Source organism: Cnephaeus nilssonii, assembly GCF_951640355.1.
Source record: "Cnephaeus nilssonii genome assembly, chromosome: 21".
Lineage (NCBI taxonomy): Eukaryota > Metazoa > Chordata > Mammalia > Chiroptera > Vespertilionidae > Cnephaeus > Cnephaeus nilssonii.
The window spans coordinates 14,027,031-14,037,669 of NC_137092.1; the positions used below are offsets into that span (position 1 = coordinate 14,027,031).

General features: G+C 48.6%; 1 protein-coding gene across 1 annotated transcript; it reads right to left on the bottom strand.

Annotated features, from left to right (window-relative positions):
• Positions 1-251: 251 nt before the first annotated feature.
• On the bottom strand, positions 252-605 carry LOC307093752 (ferritin light chain-like; the record flags this gene model as incomplete). The annotated part of the gene is made up of 1 exon (XM_079762042.1): positions 252-605. The coding sequence occupies one exon, from the start codon at positions 603-605 to the stop codon at positions 252-254; it is 354 nt and encodes a 117-aa protein (XP_079618168.1).
• Between the last annotated feature and the right edge of the window lie 10,034 nt (positions 606-10,639).

The window sequence follows — 10,639 nt, forward strand, 5'->3', positions numbered from 1 at the left end:
TTCCATTTGGTCCAATGCATGGCAGAGGGCTTCAGGGTGGTTAAAGAATGGCTGGGGTTTCGGGGAGAGGCTCAGGCAAGAGCCAGACACCAGGGGGTGCAGAGGGGCCCCTCAAAGGCCTCCGGGCTCCAGGGGCTCCTAGTCGTGCTTGAGGGGGAGCCTTTGGAAGAGACACTCGCCCCGCCCAGCCTGGGGCCGCAGCCTGCGGAGGGCAGGCAGGTGTGGCCCATCTTCTTGATGAGTTTCACCCCTCACCCGGAAGTGGTTCTCCAGGAGTCAGAGCTGAAGGTCTGCGGGCCCAGAAGGGCCCGGGTCAGGCTCCTCTCCCAGGCCAGGCGGCTGGCATGGCGCCCTGAGTTGTGCCCACTCATCTCGGGAGGCTTCTGCTCGTCCTGGAGGAGAAGGCGGCCACCGCGCTGGGTTTGCATCTCTAAGAGCCGCTCAGCGCCCTCGTGCTTCTCCGCCAACTCGAGGAAGAAGCGGCCCCCGCCCTCCAGAGCCACATCGTCCAGAGGTAGGTGTGGGCGCCCGCAGATGCAGGCTGCCCAGGCGGCTGACGCAGCCTCCAGCTCGGTGGAGTAATTCTGACGAATTTGGGAGCTCATGGTTGTTTGGCAATAAGGGGTTAAGGTAGAAAAAAAACACAGTGTGCTGGCTGGTCTTGGAGGTGGTTCTGAAGGTGGTTCCGGCTGGAAAAGACGGTGAAGGGTGGTCGGAGGCTGGAAGAAGGGGTGTCCCTGGGTCTGTTCTGTCCAACACTGTTGAAACAAGAGACAGACCCGGGACCACCCAGGCACTGTCCAAACCCTTACTCTTGAGGAGGTCTGACCCCTGGTAACCCCACCCATTCCAGGCTGGGGTGTGCTTGCCATTCATGTCACAGTTGGGCAACAGAGTGCCAAGAGGTGGCCAAATGAGTTACCTGAGCTCCACACATATTCCTGCCCTCTTGTGTAGCAATTCTACCTCCTTCTGCTGATCAGGCTCAATATCCTTGCCTCAGGCCCTACTCACAGTGGAGAGCTTGCATGTCACGCAGTCTATGGGCTGGAGCAGTATCCCAGGTGTGGAACAGACTGTCTCCAGAACAGAGAGGTCCAGCAGACATCGTGTTTACTTCTTTGTGGATGCAGCAACTTGTCTTTTCTTTAGAGCAGTGGTTCTCAACCCTTTAATACAGTTCCTCATGTTGTGGTGACCCCCAACCATAAAATCATTTTCGTTGCTACTTCATAACTGCAATTTTGCTACTGTTATGAATCGTAATGTAAATATCTGTGTTTTCTGATGGTCTTAGGTGACCCACAGGTTGAGAATCGCTGCTGTAGAGCCTAAGACCATCGGAAAACACAGATATTTACATTACGATTCATAACAGTAGCAAAATTACAGTTATGAAGTAGCAACAAAAATAATTTTATGGTTGGGGGTCACCACAACATGAGGAACTGTATTAAAGGGTCGCGGCATTAGAAAGGTTGAGAACCACTGGTTAGAGGGATGTCCTAGCACCGTGGTCGGCAAACTGCGGCTCGCGAGCCACATGCGGCTCTTTGGCCCCTGGAGTGTGGCTCTTCCACAAAATACCACGGCCTGGGCGAGTCTATTTTGAAGAAGTGGCGTTAGAAGAAGTTTAAGTTTCAGAAATTTGGCTCTCAAAAGAAATTTCAATCGTTGTACTGTTGATATTTGGCTCTGTTGACTAATGAGTTTGCCGACCACTGTCCTAGCACAGCCCTGACCACTGGACCCAAAAGACTTTACTGAAGGAGCCGCTCCCTGAGTCTTCATAGAGTTTTTGTCCCACCTTCTTGAGTGCACGGGTCTTACCAGGGCTTCCAGGTGCCAGTCACCTCTTGCTCTTTCTCCCCAAACAGTGTAACGTCGTTGATGCACTGGGTCACTGTGATGTTCTGTGGGATGTCCAGATGCTCTAAAGCAGTGGTCGCCAACCTTTCGGACCTCACGGACCACCAGTTTGCGACCGCTGGTCTAAATCTTTTCTGAATTTATCATGACATAGATTGGGAGAGTTACTGGAGCCTGGGGAAAAACTAAACGCTGTTGTTCAGTTCCTGTGAATGCTGTTTCTAGAGCCTCCTTTCTGATTGGAGTAAAGAATTCATTGGCCACGTCATGTACAGTACTTGAAGTCATATTTATATGTGCTAGCGATGAGATCACCTCTCACTGAGCTGACGATAAGCAGCAGTTGTTCTCCAGGAACCCTCTGATTTCTGCAGGGGCCACACTGGTGAATTACAGACGTGTGCTAGAGACCACTATCCCTGCATCCTTGAGATCCTTAAGGGCGGCGTTGATTTCTGTCTTCCCTCCAAAATGGGACATCCTCTTTTTATTTACCATCTTGTCTGGGAGTTAGGGGAGTGGAGAGAGAGGCACGATTTCATAGGCGTCGAGATGACCTTCCCTACTGTGCTAGCTCTTCCCACATCAACCAATGACCCAAGGTGGGGCCTTTTCTTTTCTTTTTTTAAAATATATTTTATTGATTTTTTACAGAGAGGAAGGGAGAGTGATAGAGAGTTAGAAACATCGATGAGAGAGAAACATCGATCAGCTGCCTCCTGCACACTCCCCACCGGGGATGTGCCCACAACCAAGGTACATGCCCTTGACCGGAGTCGAACCTGAGACCCTTGAGTCCACAGGCTGACGCTCTATCCACTGAGCCAAACCAGTTAGGGCTGTGGGGCCTTTTCTAACTGCAAAATATATACATCCCAGTTACACATTCAGGGGCTGGGGCAGTGACTACCAGGTGGGGCCATGGACCCAGTGGATCTACTTTAAGATGGACTTCAACCAAGACTCCATTTTGACCTGGCTTATATCTTATATCCCATCCTAATGGGGGTCCACAGTGACATTTCAGATCTCTGAACATCAGTGTCATTTCAGATCCAGTGTCCTACTGGATGCTCCCCTCCCCTAGTTTACAGTCACCCAAGTAAACGGCTGTGTGTCCCCTTGGGAGAAAGACTGGTGGGATTAATACACTATATATTTGCTGAGCTAGTGCAGGGTCCTTCCTTCAGGGGACTCAGCCACTGTTTCATTCAATATATTTTAGGTCTGAAAACAATCTCAGGTCTAGAACTGGGCAAGAGATCATGAGTTTTTAAAAAGTGTTAAAAATATTTTATTTTTAACTGTGGTAAAAAAACACATAAAATTGATCACCCATAACCATTTTTAAACGTACAGTTCAGTAGTGTTAAGTATATTCACAATGTTGTGCATCCCAGCTCCAGAACTTTTTATGAATTTCACTACTTTAAGTATATCATACAAGTGGAAACATACAGTATTTATCTTTTTGTGACTGGCCTACTTCCCTTAGCATAATGTCTACAAGGTTCATCCGTTTGTAGCATATAACAGGATTTCCTACCTTTTTAAGGCTGAATAATATTTCATTGTATATGTTTCACATTTTGTTTATACATTCATCCTTTTTTTTAAAGCTTTTTAAAAATATATTTCTTTATTGATTTCAGAGAGGAAGGGAGAAGGAGATAGAAACATCAATGATGAGAGAGAATCATTGATCGGCTGCCTCCTGCATGCCCCCCACTGGGGATCAAGCCCGCAACCCAGGCATGTGCCCTTAGCCGGAATTGAACCTGGGACCCTTCAGTCCACAGACTGACACTCTATCCACTGAGCCAAGCCGGCTATGGCTATGCATTCATCCTTTATTGGACACTTGGAGTTCTTCCACTTTTGGTCCATTGTGAATAATGCTGCTCTGAACATGGGTGTGCAACTATCTCTTCAAGATCCTGCTTTCAATTCTTTCGGAAATATGCCAGGAGTGGGATTACTGCATCATATGGGAATTCTGTTTTTATAAGGAGCTGCCATATTGTTTTTCAAAGTGGCTGCACCATTTTACATTCCCACGAACAGTGCACAAGGATTCCAATTTCTCCACATCAAGGAATATAATCAAGTGCTCAGCCTCCTGCTCATCCAGTCCTGCATTCTTTTGATTATATATCAAACTCTGCTCTCATGTGCTGCCCATTTATTTTATTCCTCAGGACATTGTGCGCTACTAACCAGCGCAGATCTCTGTGGGTCAAGCTCCCTTGGCTGGTCCTTCAACCATGCTGGTCATTAAGATAATTGTGACTCTTAGCTCCTATGATTGCTGCCTTCCCTCCGGTGATGGTGATGGTTGCTATGAAGTATTCCAGCTCTGTGATCGCCTCTCCTACCTTCATCCCTGGCTTGAAGAGGTGAGCCACCACTGACCTTAGTGATGCTGGTTGATGGCCCTCTCATCAGCACACTCCTGATGGCGTGTCTTCTGGGACTTCCATGGTAATCCCATGGTGGGTCTTCAGGCCTCAAATACTAGATCCATCCTAAATGTCCACTCCCTAAGCTTTTAAATCCTTTCTTTTACTGTCTGATGTGGCAATTTAGGCATTTCAAACGTGGTCGGTGTGGGCCATCACTTTTTCCAGTCTTCTAATAACACGTTTGAACCATCCCAGGGGACCTTGCTGGAATATAAACCTCGTATCCCAAGCGAGTGTTCCCAGGCTAGTAATCTCTTCCTTATCCAGTTTTATATTCTAGTTCCCTTGATCAAGCACATTCAAAGGCTAATCCACTGCAAACTCTCCTGCTCCTGCTGGTCCATGCTATTGGGTACATACTATTCCTTTCCTTTCTTAGGAGGTCCAGCATATTCTCAGCTGAATTGTGCTGTAACTTAGCTCTACTTATCCATCCTGGGAGCCAGAAGAGGAGATGGGGCAGACCCTGACCCCTGTCACTTTTTAAAAAAATTTATTTTAAATATATATTGTTATTGGTTTCAGAGAGAAAGGGAGAGGGGGAGAGATAGAAACATCAATGATGAGAGAGAATCATTAATTGGCTGCCTCCTGCACAGCCCCACTGGGGATCCTGCAACCTGGGCCTATGCCCTGACTGGGTATCGAACTGTGACCTCCTGGTTCATAGGTAGATGCTCAACCACTGAGCCACTCCAGTCTGGCACCCCTGTCACTTTTTAGGGAGGACCCTTTGCATTGTCTTTCCTGGGGGCAGGGGGTGCTAGCTCTTAATGGGGAGGGGTGGGCCATCTTTGTATGGGAAACCAAAATCTTCAGGGACATCCACAGTCCAAGGTTGCCAGATGTCCCATGCCATGCATTAGGGTTCCAGTGTAGGTTTTCTCAACCAATGCCCTGGTCTTGGCCTAACAGATCTACCTTGGCTGAAGGTTCCAGCTACCTGCCTCAGGTGACAGTCTTTGAAGCTCTGTGACTCTATTCATTTCTGAGTTGGATCTTCATCATTTACTGCTTTCCTACAGCAGGAGCTAAGGACCTCTTTGTAAGCTCCCAGATAAGCCTCTGGCTTTCACACTCGGTTTCAATTGTTTGGTAAATTGTTTGGTAACTGCTTTTCCTTATCTCTCTGTAAAATGCCAATGCAGTTTAGTAGCAATCAGCCAATTCCATTGTCCTTGAATGAGTTGTTCCCCTGTACTTTTCAAATGGCTGAATAATTTCACTGGCCAGGATGGTCCTCTCCATCAGCTATTCTCCTAAGTTACCACTGGTGAAATTTTTTTTGGCAGGAGACCATTTCTATCTATTATTTTTCCTTCCGAGTTTGCAAATTGAATGGTTCCTTCTTTAGTTCCTTTCTCTTGCAGTACCTTATCGTTTACAGCTAAGAAAAACTTACTGGTACTTTCAACATTCCGCCTGGAAACCTCCTTGGCCACCTCCAACAAATTCATTAGACACTTTTTCTGTTTTCCAAGTCCACAGGTAACGGTTTCATTCCCCCACTATATAACACAGTGACTCTTTCTCCAGCAATTTCCTCCCTGCTCATCCAGCCTCTACTAATAGTCTCCTTGCTGCCTGCTGTCTGGTCCCAATGCCAATGTCACATGCTTTAGGTTTTAATTATGGCAGTGTCCCATTTCCATGTACCAGTGATGGTTTATTCATGTCTCACAATTCTGTGGATTAATTGGATGGCTGGTCTTCTGGTCTTGTCTGTTGTGCTGCATTCAACTAGTGTTTGCCTGGAGGCTTGGATGTTGGGGTAGTTCCGTGTGGTTTCAGGGCCTCTTGCCCCACGCGGACTCACATCCTCAAGGATGTTAGTTCAGGCTCTTACATGCAGCTGGATTTTAAGATGGTCAGCGAGGAAACTGCAAGACCTCTTAGGGCCTAAGCTCCGGAACTTACACAATGGCATATTCTATTAGTCAAAGCAAGTCACAAGGCAAACCCCGTTTCAAACGGTGGTTGGAGAAATAGCAATGCCTTTCAAGTGGGAGGAGCAGTAAACTCACATTGAAAAAGAGCATGGAGGGAGGTTGATTCATTGGGGACCGTTATTTAAGGATCCACCCCACTAGGTTAAGTTGAAGATGCTTGCTGAATACCCAAGTAGAGATGTCAAATAGACCCTTGGCTGTGACTTGATCCCAGAGTGGGGTTCAGGCCGCGGAAGTAAGTTTGGGAGTCATCAACATATACGTAGACGTAATGCTTATGTGCATCTTCCTGCCCTCCAGGTTCCCGATTCCTACGTAAGTAAGTCTGGGCTGTGGACGAGGCCGAGTGCTTGAGGCCCTCTGCAGCCAGAGCTGGGTGGAGGCTGGGGAAGAGGAACGTTATGTTCTTGCGGTGGCTCCACTTCCCCACTTGGGCATAGAGCATTCCACTAGCCCTCCCCCCCCCCCCCCCCCCCCGCCTCCCGTGACAGCCACACACTTAGGGGTGAGATGAGGACAACTGGCCTGCACGTGGAAGACGTAGGACAGGAAACCATTCCGCTGCCTTATTTTGCCACCTAACAAAGGAACCCAGAAACATGGACACCGAGGCACATCGCCCTATTTCCTTTTCTTTTTGTTGTGTTGCATTTGCTGCTGGGCAGGCAAGCTTTGCAAAAGCAACCAGATTCCCATTGTTAACCAGTTCCAACCATTTCCTCTCACTACAGGACAGCTATTGGAGCATCACCCCAAAGTGTCTGACAGTACTTTGTTACCCAAACCTGATGACCCCTATTTTACATTTTTCTGTATTTCTTGGGAGGAAGGAGTCGTTTGCTGTCATGGTTTTAATATCTGGAAGAAGAAAAAGCAAGAAATGAGGTTGAATCTAGTATTTCTGAAAGAAAGAGGTGATTTCAGACCTCTTCCAAACCAGCAGGAAAGACAGGGGAGATAGCTCCAACTTGTCCAAAGAAAGAAGCAAAGAGGAGGAAAGATCAGGAGTTGGAGACTGATGCCGATCAAGAGTTCCACTCTTTACAAAAATGAAAAGTGTCTATGTCTCTCGTTTTTGTAACTGCACCAACCTTTACCCTCCTAATAAGTCAGGAAGAGCTGGGAATCTGTATTCCCCAAGAGCTCCCCAACATTAACACAGCTCTCCCACACTTATTCATTCTCCAAGATCCTATTTTTAAACTGGTCCTGCTAATTTTTGCATTCTCTCCATGCAGGCAAGGAAACCCAGGGTTGGGCTGGGGTTGGGGTTAGGCATGTACAGGAGTTTCTGGCTCCATCTCTCCTTTCCTGATGGAGCTGGGTTGCACTAATTGACCTCGAGGGTCTCCGCTGTGCTAAGCTGGGTGTTTGTTAGATCTCGTTAAGCTGGTAATTAGTGCAGAGAATCTAGGTCAGAGGGAACTGGTTGGAGTGATGGTCTCAAGGGGCAAAAATACAGGCAGGGAATAGCAAACAGGTTCCACATTCTGTGGGTGCGGTGAGCCAGGGACAGGGAAGGGTGGGACTCAGACAAATAGACACATGCAGAAAGGCGTTCAAAACTCGTGTGTGTGTGTGTGTGTGTGTGTGTGTGTGTGTGTGTGTTCCCTCCCGTATTTACTCGGGTTTCTTTCCAATCTCTCCATATATGGTGTGGCTCTAGACCGAGCTGGGGATTGGCTGCTGTTGTTGGGAGACCGGGAGGTGGGAAGAAAGCAGAGAAAGAAATGAACCAGGCAAAGGAAGCGGGTGAGAGGAGGGAGGCAGCTGTAGCCGAGACCTGAGGATGCAGAGTGGGGCTGGGACTGCTTGCCTGTGAGGTTTAGGAAAAGGAGAGGGTCTTTGGGACTGGATTCTTTTGGGGGAGAATGAGGCAAAATTTACTGTTGGAGAGGGGCTGGAGAGGGACCAAGAGCTATTTCTCCGGGGTCACAAGCACAGCATGCCTCCTAAAGGTTAGAGCAGGAATTAGAGAAACTCCTTGGGTCTCCCTCCCGCCCCCACCCCCCTTTTCTTTTCACCCTAAACAACCCATAACAATGCTGTGGAAATAAGGAAATTGCATGCAAATGAACTCATCAGCTTTCCAGATCAACACCTCAGGCAGTCTTCCTGATGGAGCAAGACCTGGACTGTTCCCCAAACCTGTATCTGTTCCCCCAACCACCTCCTTAACAATTTAAAGAGGAAGAACAAGAAAAGCTGAGGAAATGCCACTGAGACCTGAAATGGCATTTGGTTCTGCCTGTCTCTACCTCTCACCCCACTTGAACTCTGTGTTCTGGATTTCCTCACCTCCCCATCCTAGGGCCTCCCAAAAGATTTTCCCTTTTCCAGTTCAATAGTGTAAGAATAGAATATAACAAAGTTGTTGAGCGAAAGGTGGTGGTGGGGAAGGGGGGGCGGGAGAGAAAGAATAAATATTCATCCTGAAAAATGTCTACTGGCAACTGTGTAGTAAGCAAGTTGCCCACATCCCCCCACTCCATCTACCCACGTACCCCAGAATATAGTGACTAGGAGGAAGTAAGGAAACCACTGCAGGTAAAGACATTGGGCTGATGGAGTGAGGAAGGAGAGGTGCTGGGTGGGGGCGGGGAGCTAGAGTGACAGCATTATCGTCCCCAGTCAGAGTGCCATGCTCACTGTTTGCTAACAGAAATCATGGCAGCACCACCATCAGGGTACACCTGAAGCTCTTTTTCCAGCGGGAAGCTTGGCTTTGTGCTGAGCTCTGAAATTCTTTCTGCCTCTGGCCTTCAGCACAGTACCTGGCACTCCCGCCTTGAAGAAGGGGAGGCTCTGGGCACAGCCTGTGGACTGGATGAGTTCCCGGACTAGAACAAAGTGACAGTGATTAACCCCGTGCCCTAGGCCTCATTCCAGTCTACTCCCGCCGCCTGAGCTGGCTGTTCATAGCCCACTGAGTCCCGCTGATAGCAGCAGCTGCAGCGGCCACAGCTGCCCCTTACCGAGTGCCAGAGGCCATCTCTCGACGGCCAGGCACCTCCCATAGGCTGTCTTTACCCATCCAGCAGTAACTCTCCGTTTGCAGGTGAGAACACTGACTCTCAGAAAGCTTGCGCCCTGCCCAGAGCCTCGTAACTGAAGTCAGAATTTGAACCCACATCTGTTGGGCTCCAAAACTGGGCTCATTTTGCCACCTTGTGATCTGGTTCTGGTGCCCGAAGACCCCAGGAGCTCAGTGCCCAGCTCTTGGTAGCCCAGGGCCCCCAATCTTCCTTTTCTGCTCCCCCTCACCTGTCATTCTTCTTTCCAGTGTCTCCTCCACCCTCTGGCTCCCTTGGGAGCCACAGATAATTGACATGTTGGGATATACATGCCATTCTTGCTTATGTCTTTTTCTTCATTATGTGGGAGCGACAAAGGAGGAAAGAAGGGAAAAGAAAATTCGTACAAAGCTGGAGACTTATATAAAGAAAGTATCTTTTTTGTTGTTGTTAATCCTCACCTAAGGATATTTTTTCCATTGATATTTAGAGAGTGTGGAAGGGAGGGAGGGAGGGACAGAGAAACATCAACCTGAGACACATCGATTGGTTGCCTCCTGCACCTACCCCAACTGGCGCTGGGGATTGAACCTGCAACCCAGGTACATGCCCTTGACCGAGAATTGAACTGGCAACCCTTTGGTGGCAGGTGCTCTAACCACTGACCATGCCAGTCAGGGCAAAAGTATCATTTTAACCTAGACTTTCAATGTTTGTGACAATGGCCTGCTGCCCATGCTTAGAGTTTAGGAGAGTGACGCCTGCTTGGAGGACAAAGTCTGGAGGCCCAGATTCCCTCACCTGCTGCCCCGGGAGGCTGGGGACGACTTGTAGGTGGCACTCTGGTGCACTCCTCCCCACTCTGTAGGCATGTTCCCAGGGAAGAGACTAGTGTAGGTAACCACAGGCCAGATCTAGGGAAATCATGACTGTGAGTGGCGGGGACTAAAACCAGCACTCTCTCCCCTAGAGACAGTGTAACTTGGAGAGATTCCCCATCCTGCTTACACGGGTTGTGGGAGTGATAATGTCTGAGCAGAACAGGAACTGAAGGGTCTGTTTCATCCAAAGGTTTTACCTTCTTTCTCGATCTTCCTGAATGTCAGTCACATTGGGGCAGCCTCAGAGCCAGGATGTACCGGCTGTTATCCCATTGTCCCCATTTTCGCCCCCTTCTTCCCTCCCACCCCTAGAAGCTCTAGATCTTGGCTCTTGTAGGTGAGATCCAGGGAAGCAGACCACCTGCCTTTCAATCCTGCATTTACTTGGTCCATGAGGCTCTGTCCTTTCCAAAAATCGTCCATACCTTGCCTTCACAATTCTCCTCTGGACCTGAACTCTTGTT